We start from the raw sequence: 17001 nt of genomic DNA on the forward strand, positions 1-17001 counted from the left end.
ATAAAAATATAATCTGAAACAATATTGTTAAACAACTAAAAACAAATACTATGTTGAATTATTAAAAACCTTAAGTAAAATCTTGCAGTATATAAAGTCAGAGATTAAATCTTGATTATTTGTGAACCCTTAAGATGGAAGGTGGGTAAATACACTCATATTACTTAATTTCAACTCGTGAAGATAGGTATCTGGAGAGGTGGCTTAGCAGTTAAGAACTATTGCTTCCCTTTCAGAGGACCAGAGTTTAGTTCCAGTACTCACATTGGGCAACTACTGTAACTTCAGCTCCAGGAGATTCAATGACTTTTAGCTTCCATGGTTGTCTTCTCTTACTACTGCACACGCATGGATACTTAACATACATGCACATGCACGCACGCACGCACGCATGCACATGTAAATAAACAAATTAATAAAATTTGAGATTAAGGAAATCATTCTAAGACACAGGAAGGAGAACTGGGGCTTGAGCTCACCCTTGTCCCACAGGCTTTTCTTGTTCAACTGAAAAATTTGGTTTTGCTTAGCTAGAGTACTTGAGTTACTTTCCAAATTAATTTTAAATGTAAATAAACTCTCATTTGAGGAGTGAAATTAGAAGACCACTAATCACTGCCTTGAAAAAATATTTATTGCTACCTATTTTCCTGTCTTACTGTAATTTGATTTATGCATTTATTCTCTGAATCTTCTAAAAAATATTTTCTTTAGTTGCCAGAAAATTTCTTTGTCTTGTTACTTTGCTGGTGAATTGATTATTTTTAGTATACTTGAGTTACAGCTTTTTGTTTTTTTAAATTCTTCTCTGTATGACATTTTAAAATTGGATATTTCAAACAGAGGAAAATAAACTGAAAATAAACGTTAGGTCTGATGCAGTGGCACTTACCCTTAAAACCAGCACCTGGGAGGCAGAGGCATGCGGATCTCTTAAGTTCTAGATCAGCCCAGGCTACATAGTAACACTGTGCTTAAAAAGAAAGAAAAAAGAAAAAGTGTGGTATTAGTAAGAATGACCTTCATTGTGAATATTATTTGTAATTCTGATGTGCTGCCTTTGAATTTTGAGAGGATTATTACATTGCCACAAAGTATTCATTGAAGCATGTGAATTGTGAAATGTTTTAATAGCTTTGAAAATTAATGTTAATGTTTTATCATTGATCATTAGTCTTCCCATAATTTTTTAGAGTACATTCATGTTTTAATAACTAACTGGTGATACCAGAGTGGTGAGTGTGGAACATCAGATAATCTCATTAGTGGTGATTGTAGTTATCTAGCTAGCTCAGTGTGAACATAGAGCCTGATGGCCTGAGTTTGTATGTCCTGCCACTTGCTGCTATGTGACTTTAGCAGGTTAGTCTTCTCATGCTGTGATTCAGTTTTTATCTGTAAAATCAGGGTCATAGTATTAACTCTCTTAGAATTTTGAAAACTAATTAATATTATAAATTAATGTATGCATGTGTGCACACAATAGGAAGTACAGGTTGAGTTATAACCCATCCCAAATGTAGAAGTGTTTTAGATTTGGGCATTCAGGTTTGAGGCTATTTGGAGAGACTTTACTGAGCATTCCCAGTGCAAAGCCTAGAATGCAAGGACTAAATAGAATTACCATGTACTTACATGTAAACATATCAGGATCAAATGTCAGTATGTAAAGAAATCTCCCCCCTGGTTGTCCTGGATGTCCTGGAACTCACAGAGATAACACTGCCCTCTACCTGTGATTTAAGGTATGCATCACCACCACTCAGCTAAGAATATTTTTTTTAATTTTGAAAGTTGCAGTAAAATTTCAATATTTTTTCCATTTTACAGATCACCCAGAAATGAAAGAATAAATTCAAAATAGGTTTAATATGGACTATCACATAGATTTGATCTATTAAGATGGCTAAAAGATCTATTAGAAAGTTTTTAATGTTAAAGAAAAAACAGTTCTACATTGAACATAAGAATGAATTTTGTAGGTTCTGCTTCATATTAACTAGCAAACTTGTTAAATCAGTAGTTTTTCTTTTAACAATCTCAGCAATGAGAGATGGGCTTTGGGATTGTGTTAGACACATGTGACTTTTAAAAACTGGGGGGTTTTGAGATGAAGCCACTCCTGTTACTGGTTTTACTGGCTGTTGCTCACCTCTCACTGTTGTGGTTGGTTGTTTCACTGCTGAGGGTTCTGACAGTTCTTGCTTTGTGTTTTCTGCCTTAGTTCATGAGCATCGTAGACAAATATCACAGTTTGAAATTTTCATCTCTTTACCTACATTTCCTGTATTTCATTCTCCTGTATCTTATCTCTACAACAAATTTTTGGACCTAGATCTTAAGGGAGTTCTTGTGACCTTCATTTCCTTTTCAATTACTCTATCGAAAAAGGTCTTCATTGTGGTTGTAACAATGGTCATTTCAAATATATTGTTAGCCAGGCATGATATGGTGGTCACTTGTAATCCTAGCTCTTGGGAGGCTGAAGCAGATAGATAGCAAAATTTGCAGCCAACCTGGGGTATATAATAAGATCTGTTACAAACAATCAAAATAAGCAATGTCTTTTTGTACAAATGTAAGGTTATATTTCCCTAGGTTTCTCAGGGCTTCATTGTCTCAATATTGTAGAACTACCTTTGGTTTTCTTTCAGCAACACGAGCTAATCTGCCACCATTTATTCTGAAATTGACTGTTTTGATACCTTTTCCTTAATTTAACGCCTGCCTCTAGTTGATCCTAATTAAGTTCAAGATGACCAACTTCTACCTTGTTAATTATTTAACAATAACTTAGTTGTTATTGTTCTTACTGTGTAACTGAACTGAGTTTTATCCTTATTATGTTCCTATTCTGGACAGAAGTTTTATATTTTATTCTGCCTAAAAAAATGCAGTGTATAGAATTACAGACTGTTTCCATACTTCCCTCCTCTAGTTTCGCTACTGTTTTTCTTTTTTAATAACCTGTTTAAAGTCTGCTTAACTGGTAGAATGAGAAGACAAGCTTCTGCTGTCACTTCCCATCAGAGGAGGAATAAAGCCTAACAAAATTTGCGATGATTTTTTTTTCTAATAAAGGTTATTTATGAGTGTAAGTTTTACCCAATGACAGTGCTAACAGTTTTCTGGAAAATGAATGTCTTAATTAAATATTTACAGATCTGTGACTTTAGTTTGCATATTATAAACCTTTTACAAATTTATTAGTTACAGTTTTAAGTGTGTTTACAAGATTGTGCAAGTTGCTAACTTTGCTGCTGTCTGATTTCAAAAGATATTTTTAGTATTTTATGTACCTTTTTTAACAAAGATCAGATAATATTTTCTTTTTCTTTTTTTCTTTTTTTTTTTAAATAACTAAATATGGAGGTGGGGATTGAATCCAGGGCTTTTGGATATGCTAAGGCAAGTGGTCTATCTCTGATTCCTGTTAATAGTTTAATTTTTGGCAAAAATCGGAAAAAAGTATCTTTTATGATCGCTTTTGTTCATATACCCAGTGGTTCTGACTTTAAGAACTTAGGCATTACTAATTTTTTTACTAAAATTAATCTTTTTAAAGTCTACCACATATGAAGTATGAAATTGGTCCTGACTTGTCTGAAATTATAATGAATTGTTGAAACTAGAATTGTATTTGAGCTATATTAGTTGTTAGAAATCTTTTTTTTTTTTTTTAGTATTGTGGATTTTTTTTGTCATGATACTCAATATAAAGTATCTTTGTTTTCTTTGTCCTTTTCTCTTTTTTATAGAATTATATTCAACTTTTTTTCTAATGTCAAGGGAGTATAGTACCTGATTTCAGATACTTTCTCTTTTGATAGTTAACATCTTTCTAATGTAGTAGCCCATTGCAGTTCCTGTGAGCTATTTTATAGCAACACAAAAGAATTATGTGTGTATTTTGTGTGTGCTGAACTGGGCTCATCTGTTAAGGATTGCTATGGTAGTATCTTAACTAGATTGTCTCCTTGCCCCTCACTCTGACTTCCAGTTAAAAAGAAAATCTGCCCTTTTGTTTTTAGATTTTATTTTGAGTATGGGTGTTTGGCTTATGAATGCGTGCGTGTGTGTGTATGTATGTATGTATGTATGTGCACGTGTGTGTGTATATACGTATATATGTGTGTGTATATATATTTTTTTGTGCACTACGTATATGTATTGTCCCCAGAGGTGGTATTGGTTCCCGTGGAACTGGGATTAGAGAGGCTTGTAAGTGTTGAAGCATGGCCAGTATTCTTAACCCCTGCCCTTCTCCTTTTTTAAGTTTTCTCAGTATTGGGAATGCCAGAAGACTATCTTTTTGAACATTTGCAATTTGACCCTATCTTGTAATATAATACTGAGATGTGTACTATAGGTCTTCAACTTTTTTGAGGATTTGGGAACTGGTTGTTCTATTCTGGTTTTCTGCTTAATCTTTGTTTTGTTTTTGGGACAAGTCTTGCTAAGAAACTCAGGCTACCTTAAACTTGAGCTCTCCCTCCTTGTCTTCCTGACATTTGGAATTACAGCTGTGCACTATTATGCCTATGCCTCCCTTTTCCCTTATTTTTTCAAAAGAGTAAAGCCAAATGATTATGGGGATATGATGTACTGTTGTTTGAAGATAAGCTTGCTGTTACTGTTTGGAGATTTAGAGAATGATTTGAAATCTCAAAGAGTTAATTTTTAGCTTTTGGGGAATGTTGGGAAGTTCTGAAATAGCCTGCTAACTATTGGTTTATATATCTTCATGAAGATAAATGAGAATGTCTTTTTTTTTCCCCCTCTCTCTCTAGACCAGAAGAGGAATCTTCCTCCTCATCCAGTGACGACGACGATGATGATAGGAAACAGACTGATGAGCTACTAGGCAAAGTTGTTTGTGTAGATTATGTTAGTTTGGATAAAAAGAAAGCACTATGGTTTCCTGCACTGGTGAGTATTTGAGTATGAAAGGTTTTACTTTCTTTCTTTTTTTTTTTAAAAATGTGTTTGAGGGCAGCTGCAGAGATGGATCTGCAGTTAAGAGTAGTGGGTCTTCTCAATACTGAGTTTAATCATCAGAACACAAACAGTGGTTCACAACTATCTGTAGTGGGATCTAATGCCCTTTTCTAGCATGTTGGCTCTGTATTCAGGTAGAGCGCTTATATACATAACATACATAAAATTTATTCTTATTTTATGTGTATGAATATTTGCTTTTATGTATGTATATCTACCATTGAAGGCCAGAAGAGGGTGCTGAGTCCCTTGAAATCAGAATCAGAGCTGCCAAGTGGCTGCTGGAAATTAAACTTGGGTCCTGTGCAGGAGCAACAAGTTGTCTTCTCCACTAAGCCACCTTACTGTTGAGGCATTCACTTCCCTCCTCCATTTTTAAAACAAGGTTTCATGTAGTTCAGTTTGGCCTCCAGTTGTTTGTGTAATTAGGTTGACTTTAAATTCTTGACCCTCCCACCTTCTAAGTGCTGTTGTTTTCTGTGTACACCACCCATGCCTAGCTAGAAACAGTTTAGATTTTTTCTCCCCCCTCCAACCTCCACAGGGGTTCTTTGTGTAGCCTTGGCTGTCTTGCTGCTCACTTTGTAGGCCAGGCTGGCCTTGAACTCAGAGATCTGCCTGCCTCTACCTCCTGAGTGCTGGGATTAAAGGCAGGTGCCACAACTACCCAGCCATTCCTGGCTTTATGTAATTGCTAGGGATCCTAGTTTATGTCCTAATGCTTATATGACAAATGCTTGATCCATCTCCCACCCTGAGAATTTTTGAACTCTCTCTCTCTCTCTCTCTCTCTCTCTCTCTCTCTCTCTCCCCCTCCCTCCCTCCCTCCCTCCCTCCCTCCCTCCCTCCCTCCCTCTCTCCTTCCCTCTTTCCCTCCTTCCTTCCTTTTCGTTCGCCCGTCCTTCCTTTCTTTTTTTTTTCATTTAAATTTAAATCATTTTACGTGTCTGTGTTTCTGTGTGAATCCATGCTGTGAGTACAAGGGTACCCATGAAATTAATTAACATTGGTTACAAGTGGATGTGAGCTACATGATACGGGTGTTAGGAGTGAAACTTTGGTCTGCTGGAAGAGCTTGAAGTACTCTTAACTGAGGCACTCTCCAGCCTGTCTTTTGTTACTTCTTGAGATAAGGTTTTTTTCCCCCTATGTATTTAGGCAGGTTTTGAACTAAAGAACTTCCTGCCTTAGCCTCCCATGTGCTGGAACCACTAGGCTTAGTCACAGTACCTGGTGAAAGTGTAGTTTTTACCCTTTTTTGGACAAGATAAGTAGCCTCATTTAATCTTAATTGAAACTAAGAAAGGGATGTACATTTCCTTTTTAAAGTAAGGAAGTCTCAAGTTTGGCGGTTTCATGGTCCTCCTTTTCATTCTTTATTAAGTTCTCCTAATTAATTATAGTATTGTGATTCAAAGTTTGTAAAATATGACTGTTCTCTTTAGTTGGTACCAGGAAATAACATTTGATGGCCATATGAATGTATGTGTATTTGCAAAATCTATAGCTCATGGAAGACTGAGGTTCATGGGCTGCAAGTTTCAGAATCCTAATACATGTTTTTTGATTTTTTCTTTTTTCTTATTTTTAATTTTCAGAGAGGTCTTAGCCAAGACTGGCCTCAAACTTGATGTTGTAGTTGAGGGCAGCCTTGAACTACTGATATTCCAGCCTTTGCCTCCTGAAGTGTTGCCACCATACTTGGCATGTTAACACCTTGGTTCCCAAATTTTCTTAACTTGGCTGAGTACCAGACTTGTATATTTGTCAGTCACCTTGAAGCTTGAGTTTCAGAATTCCTTTCCTATAAAAGAAAATAAAAGATCTAAATATTTCTCTGTTCATCAAGAAAAAAAAATAAAATATATTATCTGTCTGTCTGTACATCCTCCCGCCTGCCGGCCCACCGACCTACCTATGTACCTACCTACCTATCAATCTGATCTATCTAATCTAATCTAATCCTAATCTAATCTGTTTTGGGGGTGTGTTTATGTGAGCACATGCCTGTGGAGATCAGAGGACAATGCGAAAATTAGATCTCTCCTACAGTGCTAGTTCTGGGTAATTTAACCCAGATTGTCAGGCTTGACAGCAGGAGCTGTCTCACTGAGCCATCTCACTGGCCCAATAATTTATTATTTATTTTAATTTTAAAATTGCACTTATTCCTTGGGAGATTTGCCATGGCCCTACCTATATTGTGCATGTGGAGGTCAGAAGAGAGCTTGTTGGAGTTAGTTTTCTCCTAACACTGTGTAGGTTCTCAAGATTGAACTCATGGACCACCTTGGCCTGGAACTCAGAGACCTGCCTGCCTCTGCTCCTGGTGCTAGTATTAAAGATGTGTGTTGCTTTGCCCAGATATACTTTTGTGTTAGATCATTCTCTAAATTTTTAGTTTTTCTTGAAGGCTTAACATATGCTATGGTAAATGAGACTCTGGGAACTCTGGACCCTTGCTCTCTCTTCAGCCACATAGAGCTGCTTCTTTAGAGACATTTAGGTAGCAGGCATGGAAATAACTGAAAGTATACTTTCACTTATGATATTCCACACTTTCTTTTAAAGGTGGTTTGTCCCGACTGTAGTGATGAGATTGCTGTGAAAAAAGACAATATTCTTGTTCGATCTTTCAAAGATGGCAAATTGTAAGTATTGGTCATGTGATTTTTAGAAATTATCCTGCATAAGCCAGGTTTTTCAAATTAAGGTGGTAAATGATGTGAGGTTAGTTATTTCTTTTAACCTTAGGCCTTTAATTTTTGAAGAGGAATATTTCAAAGAGAATGGCTTTCACACTCTCTGGAAGTCTTACTGTGTCTTTCTTTACTCATTAGGTCTGCTGTTATAGACTCTTAGCAGTATTTTTTATTATCTATAACTGGTGGCTCATTTAGACAGATTTGATGTTGAATGGAGCTGATGATCTAATATACTGTATATTTTGGTGTTATTTACTTATGATGGGGGAGGTGTGTTAGTGTCATAGTGTACACGTAGAGGTCGGGAGACATCTTGTAGGAGTTGTTTCTCTCATTCTTCACATGGGTTATGGGGGCTCAGTTGAGCTTTAGGCTTGACACCAAGTATCTACCTACTGGGCTGTGTATCTACCACTGGGTCCTAAGGTTTGTTCTTGATTATTTAATATTTCTTATTTCTAAATAAGATCTATTTCAGTGTTTCAACCTTCGTGTTGTGAGCCCTTTGGGGGTCGAATGACCCTTTTGCAGGGATTGCCTAGGACCATCAGAAAATAAAATTACAGTTGTGAAGTAGCAATGAAAATAATTTTATGTTCGGGGTCACAGCAACTTGAGAAACTATATTAAAGGTCACAGCATTAGGAAGATTGAGAACCACTGATATATTGGCTAATGCACGACTTCTACAATGATCTAAGAATTTTAATTAATTTTTTTAAAGTGCATTCTATATTGCAAGAAAGTAGTCTTTTTTGGAGGTTTTTTTTATTAAGAGAAGAGTTCTAAGTTTTTGTTTTACTTTAAAGATTAAATAGATAAAAAAAAAAACTGTTTCTCTTTTCCTCCCTTTTGTTCCCCAGCCTGTTCTCTCTCATGGGTTTAGTATCATACACTTTAGCCTTCTAGTAGCTAGGACTACAGATTGATGCTACCATGCCCAGCTGAAATCAAGTAATTCTCTCCTGAGCCTTACTAGGTGTTACAGTCTTTAAGTAACCACTTCTTGAGATTTAGTGCTTATGTTTTCTAGTTCTGAGAAGTAAATTTGAAAATAATCTACGAAAACAACTTTATCAAAGTTGAGATAATCAGATAAATATCAGCACCAAAATTTGAGTACTTGTTTCTTCTTAAGGACTAAATTACATTTGGGAGTAGAGGGATGGGGAGATGGTAGTTAAAGGACATAAGATTCATGCTTCCGAGTCTCACATAGACTGTGACAGTTGTAGTTCTTGACACCTTCTTACATACTTGGAATTCTTACTCCTCACTCATTTCCTAAAAAGGGAACTGTGTAAAGTAATAGATGTGTTGATTAATTGAGATGTGGCAATTATTTCTTAAATTATGTGTGTGTCAAATTATGTTGTATGCTTTAAATATATACAGATTCATTTGTTAGTTATACCTGGCTAAAACTATAAAAGATCCTGTTTAGATATTTAATAATATGCTTTTATTAAAGTGTTTTAAAGATTGATAATGACAGTTGAAGTATATATTGTGTGGAGGTGGGAGGGAGGAACATAGAGATGCAGATGAAACAGTGGCGGAGTTTCTGGCTGCTTTGATGCCATATTGAGGTGTCTGAGACTGATTTGCATAATTCTTACCCATTTTTATTTTTATGTGTATCTGGAATTTTTTAAATAAAAGATTTAAATTTAATTTTGCATGTATGGATGTTTTCCCTACATGTATGTCTGTATACACATTTGTGGTTTTTTTTCCCTTGGTGGCTAGAAGAGGATGTCAGATCCCCTGGAATTAGAGTTACAGACAACAGTGAGCCTCCTTTTCGGTGCTAGGGATCAAATTCCAGTCTTTTTGAAGAACAGCTAGAGCTCTTAGCCCCTGAGCCTTCTTTCTAGCCACAAAACAAGGTTTTAAAGAGATGGAGCACTGAAAATTGTATTTGGAATGCTATTTGGGCTTTTTTTTTGGGATGGGGGTTGGTTATTAGTACAACTCAAATATAATAATAAATATAATAAATAAAATAATATATAATAATAAAGTCAAATTTTAGTTTATTTAAATTAGAGAATAATAAATGATATTTATCATTTAACATGTTCCATTTTTTTGCATAACTTTCCTTAGGGTTGAAGCGTTCCATAAGAAGCCTAACTTTATTTTAGAAGTTAATTTGTCATTCTGAAATAGTTCTTGAGACATTGTTGAGATACCCCCATAGCAAGCGAAAGCTAGAGAAAGTTGTTTTATTAACAGGCATATTTTCTTCCTCTCTTAAACTAATCTCGTTATTATCCCAAGATAATGGCAAGTTTTACTGTTGATTCTTCCTCATTTAATTTATGTGTTATGCCATCCAAATGCTTGTTTTCATTATTACATTAGAGGTTCAGCATTTGTTTCTAGACAATTGTTTGATACCATTTCCCTTTTCTTCTGGTTCTGGAATTTGAACCCTGGTGTAAATGAAACAAATCTTAATGCAGGATCGTTCCATACACAGTGTATGATTTGGGACTTATAGTACTATGTACAGTTGTTTTTATTACTCATAATGGTGTTCTCATTTTTTTGATATTTGTCTATGATTTGATGACTGCTCTCTCATTTTCTCATCTTTATGATTGAATAATGCAGTACTTCAGTTCCAAGAAAAGATGTCCATGAAATTACTAGTGACACTGCACCAAAACCTGATGCTGTGTCAAAACAAGGTAAGAAAACAATCTTGAAAAGATTGTAAATAATTTAAAACCTGTTTAATTGTTTTATAAATTAATATTCTTTTCTTTCTTTTTTTTTCCCCTTTTTTCTAAGATAGGGTTTTTCTTTGTAACAGTCCTGGCTGTCTGGAACTCACTCTGCAGACTAGGCTGGCTTCAAACTCAATGAGAACCGCCTGCCTCTGTCTCCCAAGTGCTAGGATTAAAGTCATGTGCCACCACTGCCTGACATAAATTAATTTTCTTGATTTTAAGTTTTCTTTTACTTTATTAACATATTTTTCAGTAGATTTATGTTTTGAAAACTCATGCTTCTTGTTCTTTTTTTTGTAAAAGTTCTTATTAAGGTAATAATCAGGAACATTAGCTAAAAAACATTAGCTATTTTAATAATGTGAATTTTGCCTAGTAAATTCACTATTGGTTTATAGGAATGACAAAATTAGAATCTGAATAATTTTGATTTGTTAACTCTGCTAACATATATTCCTAGTCAAGGCTCTAATGGTAAGATTGTGATTGCTTTTATTATTTCTTTTATACCATTGTAAATTACTATTTCCACATTTCCTTACCTATCAAGGGTTGATAGACTGACTTAAAAATTATAACAAATTATGATTTATAATTAATACCATGCAGTATAAAAAGAGACTGTTTTTGGCCAATTTTAGTTTAAGCTCCTTATTGCCAGAATTTGAAGTTTGGTTCTGTTAGAGTTGCAGAGAACATTTCTGGTTAGATTTTGTGCATGTGGTAACATGTGGTAATGTTAGTAATTGTTGAATAAAACATCGTCGCATATCTATTTTAAAATTTTTTTAGTACATAAACTTAATTTCTGTTTAAAAGAAGAAAATTCCTTGTTTCCTCTTGTATTTGTTTGAGTCTGAGTATCCTTCCAGTGGACTTGCCTAGTTTTAAAGTAGGTCTCCTGTGTATATGATCAAAGGGTTAGGGTTAGGATTAGGGGCTTCATAAGACAGCTTTTAGTACAGAGCCAGGAATCTAGCACACATTTGACAGATGTCAGTGCTGGTACCAAAGCTTTTTATCATAGTTAACATTTTTTAATTCAGTTATTTTAATCTGTCCAGTTTCCTAACATTATGATGTATTTGTAGCCTTTGATCAGGCCCTCGAGTTTCACAAAAGTAGAACTATTCCTGCTAATTGGAAGACTGAGTTGAAAGAAGATAGCTCCAGCAGCGAAGCTGAGGAAGAGGAAGAGGAGGAAGATGATGAAAAAGAGAAAGAAGATAATAGCAGTGAAGAAGAGGTAAATTAAAAACTTGATACTTTGATGCCTTTTAAAATGTTAAGTATTGTTTTACTGTTAGGAATCTTTTCATCATAAAATTTTGTTTTATCAAGTTGTTTGCTTCTTACCTGAAAACAGAAATGTAGGCTTAGGGGATTCAGAGTAGTGTCATACTCTAATCCTAGGTGATTTGGGGGTGCCTTTACTTTATAAGATAACTAAAGTACCACCTAGTCGTTAACATGTTTTGCACTGTCCAGAATAATGTCCAGCCAACATTAAAGAAAAAGTGAAGGTTGGCGTCTTTTAGATTCACAGAATGAAAAACATTTTAATTTCATACATATGCGTTTCCTTATACATTAATTTGGGTCATGGAGTTAAAGTTTTAGATTTTATTGTGATTTTATGTGTGCAGGTGACAGGTATTCTAACACAAAAAATTACTGAGTAAGTGGTGTGTAGATAATACCTACTGTTTTGACCATGAAGTGAACTGTGTTTTCTTTTTGGGAAATCATAGTAATTTTTGGTGAATATGTAATGTATTCAATTTGGAGATTTTATCACTTAATTGAAGTGTACATAGTTAATGAACTAGGAGTTTTTTTGAAAGCTATATTTTAGAGTGCAGTGACAAAGGATAGCATAGATATCTTTCTCTTTCAGTCTGGCCTAGTTCTGCTCTTTATTTTCAATGTTAAAATGAGAACTGAGGTTGGGGTATTGTCTGGGTTCTTGCCTGGCATGCTAGAGGGACTGTCTTCTACCTCCCTTATTTTATAAACAATTAAAAGTCAGAATGACCAATCCCATGTTTATAATCTGTAAAGACAGTTGTTCTTTTCAAAGTATAAAATTCATACACCAAGTGTAAAACTTCCATGATGGTCCAGCCTCTGCCCATCTCTGTTTCTGCTCTTTCCCTGTGAACTCTGAGCTGTAGCAGCATCATCCTATGTCCCTTGCTGCTTCTCATTTTCACACAGTAGTACTTAGGCTTCTCCCGCTGTTTCCCATGCTGCATGTGTGTATGGTAGTAATGGTGGGACTGCCTGGCAAACTTTGGTCAGTTTCCAAACTCCAGGAACATAACATTCCTCAGATTAGGAAACTTTATCTCTTCATTCTCTGAAGTACAACTGTCTTGTGTACTTTTCCCCATGTATTTTTATATGCACATATACATATGCATCTCTCTCTGTCTCCCCCACTCTTATTTAGGTTTATTGCCTGTTTTTCTCTTTCACTAATTTATTTTTAAGCTTCTGAAAGAGAGGTTTCCTATCTTACTAGTATTTTTATATTCTCAGCATTTATCATAGTGCATAATTTATCACAGCTGGTCATAAAATATCAGTTATCAAACATTTTGTTGCTTGGATTTGTGTTTTACAAGTATTTTTATAACAGCTAATCTGTGTTGGGGGGTGTTGATTACTAGTCAAATGTTTTAAGTTAAATACAAACTTCATTGTTTATGGAATAGAAACAAAATTGATGATTAAGTCAAATAGTTTACCATAGTAACATTTAAGAGAATATCTTAACTTTTTTCTCTATATTTGTATTTCATTGTCTTACAAAAACTTGACATGTGGACTGTTTACATTGAAGTATGGTTTATCACAAGCAAGTTAATAGTTGTCATTTATTCTTTGTCTAAGAACCAACCGAATAGTTTATTGATATGAATGTTTTGTTATTTTTTAAAATTTACAGTCCCTTGCTCCATAAAGTTCTCCATAAAACAAAGGGAAAATGAACTAGAACAATGGCAGTGGGCATGTGATTTTTTCCAAATTAAAAATGTTTAGCTTTGTTGAGCATACTAGTTGGATCTCCTATGACTGTTAGAACTTTGCTTCCAGCTAGAGTAACTGCAACTGCACAGCCTGCTTAGATGTGCTGAGTTATTTTCTCTGCAGTTACTCCTGACCATGTTCTGTCACAACAGGCTCCATAGCTTTTTCTTTTATTTGATTCAGCACCTAGCATAGTGCCTACACTTACAGGTGCTTTTTGTTTGTTGAATGGATGAAAGTCAATGAATTGGTGAGTTCCTCAATCTTACGTACTACCCTGCTCCTTGCAGGTTGCTTCAGGACCAGCTCCCTACTGCCTCAGCCCTTGGCCACAGCAGCAAGAAGCTAGTCCCTCCCTTGTAATTGATAATTCGGGGAACTATTTTATTACTTGAAGATTTCCCTAAGTCTGAATCTTCAGGTATTGTAGATCAAGTTTGTTCCCCACTATACTGATTATGTAAGCTTGAAGTACTATATAGTGGGGCTGCCTATAATGAAGGATATTTAGAGCAAATGGGACCTGTGCTTACTGAGTTCCTTGAGGAACAATAATGGAATCAGCTCTGATGTTAAACTCTAGCCCAATTTTAATAGAAGTGAGAGTAGGTGTTTTTGAGCCTGTGACCCTGATTTAAAGAATAGATCTCTGATAATAGTACAGAGTTCAACAGTTTTGTTAGTCTTATACAAAAATTAACAGTTGGAATTCTACTGAGATACCTTTTAGGATGTGTTCTTCTATATAATGCAAAATGTCTAGACACTTGGTTTTGAACAGCTTAGTAAAAAATACTTTGTAAACTGCCTTTGAAATATTTAAATGAACATTAGTTTTTCTGTTGGCAAGAAATATTGCTTGCATTAATAAAACTCTGAATTGAGGAAAACAATATCTTTTCTTCTGTGGTTAAAATTAGGAAGAAATAGAACCATTTCCAGAGGAGAGGGAGAACTTCCTTCAGCAGCTTTATAAGTTCATGGAAGACAGAGGTGAGCGTGCCACTCTTACTGTGTAAGTTCATGGAAATAGATGTGTGTGTCACTTACTATATAAGCTCATGGAAGATGGAGCCGAGCTTGTCACTCTTAACTATGTGTAAGATAGAAAACAGAAGGTCACACTTGTTTGAATGAACATTGAGTGTTTCCTAAGACCCAACCTCATAGACAAAGAGAATTTAACCAAGAAGAGACCCAGAAATAGAGAAAAGTGTAGGCTGGATGTCTTGTCTTTAATTCTAGCATTAGGGAGGTTAGTTCAGGAAGAGTGTGAGCTTGAGGCTAGCCTGGGCTATGTAGTGAGATCCTGTCTTGAAAAGTTCCTTCCCCCTTACACAGAAAAGAAAAAAAAAATCTGGAAAAAAAAACTAACAAAATCTCCAGCTGAGTGTGGCAACTTTCTGAATATGTTTAATTTTGCAAAGAAATGTAAAGAATAGAGCTGGTGATGTGGCTTAGTTGGTAGCTGTGCTTGTTTGGCCTACATGAAGCCACATAAACTGAGTGTAGTAGCAAATGCTTATAATCAATCCTAGCACTCTCTGAGTGGAGGCAGGAATTAGAAGTTCAAGATTATCGTAGGCTGCATAGCAAATTTGAAGCCAGCCTGGGATATGTGAAACCCTTCCTTAAACCACGCTCTTCAAAAGGGAACAAGGACTAAAATAGGACTAAAATTGGGCTTAATGGTAGAAACCTGTAATTTCAGCTACTCGGGACTGAGCCAAAGAGGATTCAAGTTAACCTGGGCAACTTTTGGGAGACCTCATCTCAAAAGTAAAAATAAAGCCAAGGGATGGGTTAGCTGATAAAGTGCTGCTTGCCCTGTGAGTATGAGTATATGAGTTCACACCCCATTAGTGATGTTTTAAAAAGCCAGGTATGGTGGCATGTCCACGGAATCCTAGTGCTGGAAAGACAGAGACACATGCCAACCAGTTTAGCCAAATAGGTGAAATCATTGAGAGACCCTGAAAAAACAAAAATGCCTCTGGCCTCCACATACATGTACATGTACAGAAACATGAACACATATGAAAAGTAAAAAGGAGGGGCTAGAGAGATGGCTCAGAGGTTAAGAGCATTGCCTGCTCTTCCAAAGGTCCTGAGTTCAATTCCCAGCAACCACATGGTGGCTCACAACCATCTGTAATGGGGTCTAGTGCCCTTTTCTGGCCTACAGTCATACACACAGACGGAATGTTGTACACACAATAAACAAACAAACAAACAAATAAATGTAAAAAGGAGGGCTGGAGAGATAGCTCAGTGGGCAGCAGTGCTGACTGCTTTTCTAGATGACTTGCACCCATGTTGTAGCTAACAACTGTCTGTATTTCTAGCTCCATGGGATTTGAGGTCATCAGGCATGCACATGGTGCACAGACACATGTATGTGTAAAATACCTATTTATATAAAACAAAAATCTTAAAAAAAATGGGCCAGGTTTATAGTTCATTGGTAGAACACTTTCCTAGCATGTTCAAAACATGGTTAATCCCTAGTCTCACACACATACAAGCACATGAGCACTAAAGTAGGGCAGAGGATATATGCTAATCTTTTAAAATTTACTGTGCCAGTCTAATTCCTTGAGGAACTAGTTCAGGGTGTCTTTTTTTGTACTTGTGAATGGTAATGTAATGAGTGTTATGGTATGGGTATTTTCGTATTCTTTAATGTTAAATATTTTTGATCACTTTATTATTTGTTTGTATTCATGGAGACTTAGCCTAAGAAGTGTGGTCTTCTTTATAGTTTTGTGTGATAATCAAAAAAAAGTGCAGCAAATGAGTAAAGCCTAATTAGGGAAGGATGATAGAGATATGCTAATGCACTCACCCACGTGGGTGTGGGAAATCCGGGCTGTGTTGCAGCCTGGCTCTGCCCTCTTCTTTTACTACTTTTTAACGTCATGGTGGCTTTACTTAGTGTTTTCTTCTGTTGAAGGAAACAAAGGTGTAGCTTCACTGGCCAATCATTTGGAGTGTTAACGATCAAAGCACAGAGAAAGCCTCCTAAGGTTGACAGCTGCCCAGGGGTTCTCTCAGTACTTCTTTAGTTTTTTTTTAGCTTTGACTCCCTAATGTTTGAAAGATTTGCAATTTGTTAAGCCTTACTTGGTATTCATCCTCTATATCACCAGAGGGACGATGCTAGAAAGAAACATAAGACTGAAAATCTGGTGTGCAAAAACTTGCTGAAAAATGGTGACATGGGTTTAGATAAAAAAAGGTTGTTTTTTTTTTTTTTGGGTCCTGTGGAGTATGTATGTAGAAATCATTGGTATTAGGTGAATCATTTGAGATTTTTAGATAAAAATATGTAGCATGGTACTAATATATTGTGTATTTTAATAGGTACACCTATTAACAAACGACCTGTGCTTGGGTATCGGAATTTGAATCTTTTTAAGTTATTCAGACTTGTACACAAACTTGGAGGATTTGATAATGTAAGTACTATAGTGATTTTTCATATAATGTGCTTCCTGATGTATCTGTCATATCTAAAATTATCGTCT

General features: G+C 35.7%; 1 protein-coding gene across 5 annotated transcripts in view; it reads left to right on the forward strand.

The window, feature by feature from the left end:
• The window catches only part of Arid4b (AT-rich interaction domain 4B), a 112350-nt gene that overhangs the window by 52979 nt on the left and 42370 nt on the right, over positions 1–17001 (forward strand). For all 5 annotated transcript variants that reach the window (XM_038332973.2, XM_042055234.1, XM_042055235.1 and 2 more), the window contains exons 8-13: positions 4791–4929; positions 7570–7649; positions 10323–10399; positions 11533–11687; positions 14395–14467; positions 16838–16932. In XM_038332973.2, the coding sequence (XP_038188901.1) occupies positions 4791–4929; positions 7570–7649; positions 10323–10399; positions 11533–11687; positions 14395–14467; positions 16838–16932 (619 nt within the window). The remainder of the gene's footprint in view (positions 1–4790; positions 4930–7569; positions 7650–10322; positions 10400–11532; positions 11688–14394; positions 14468–16837; positions 16933–17001) is intronic.

This window comes from Arvicola amphibius, chromosome 6 (genome assembly GCF_903992535.2).
Source record: "Arvicola amphibius chromosome 6, mArvAmp1.2, whole genome shotgun sequence".
NCBI classification, from domain to species: Eukaryota; Metazoa; Chordata; class Mammalia; order Rodentia; family Cricetidae; genus Arvicola; species Arvicola amphibius.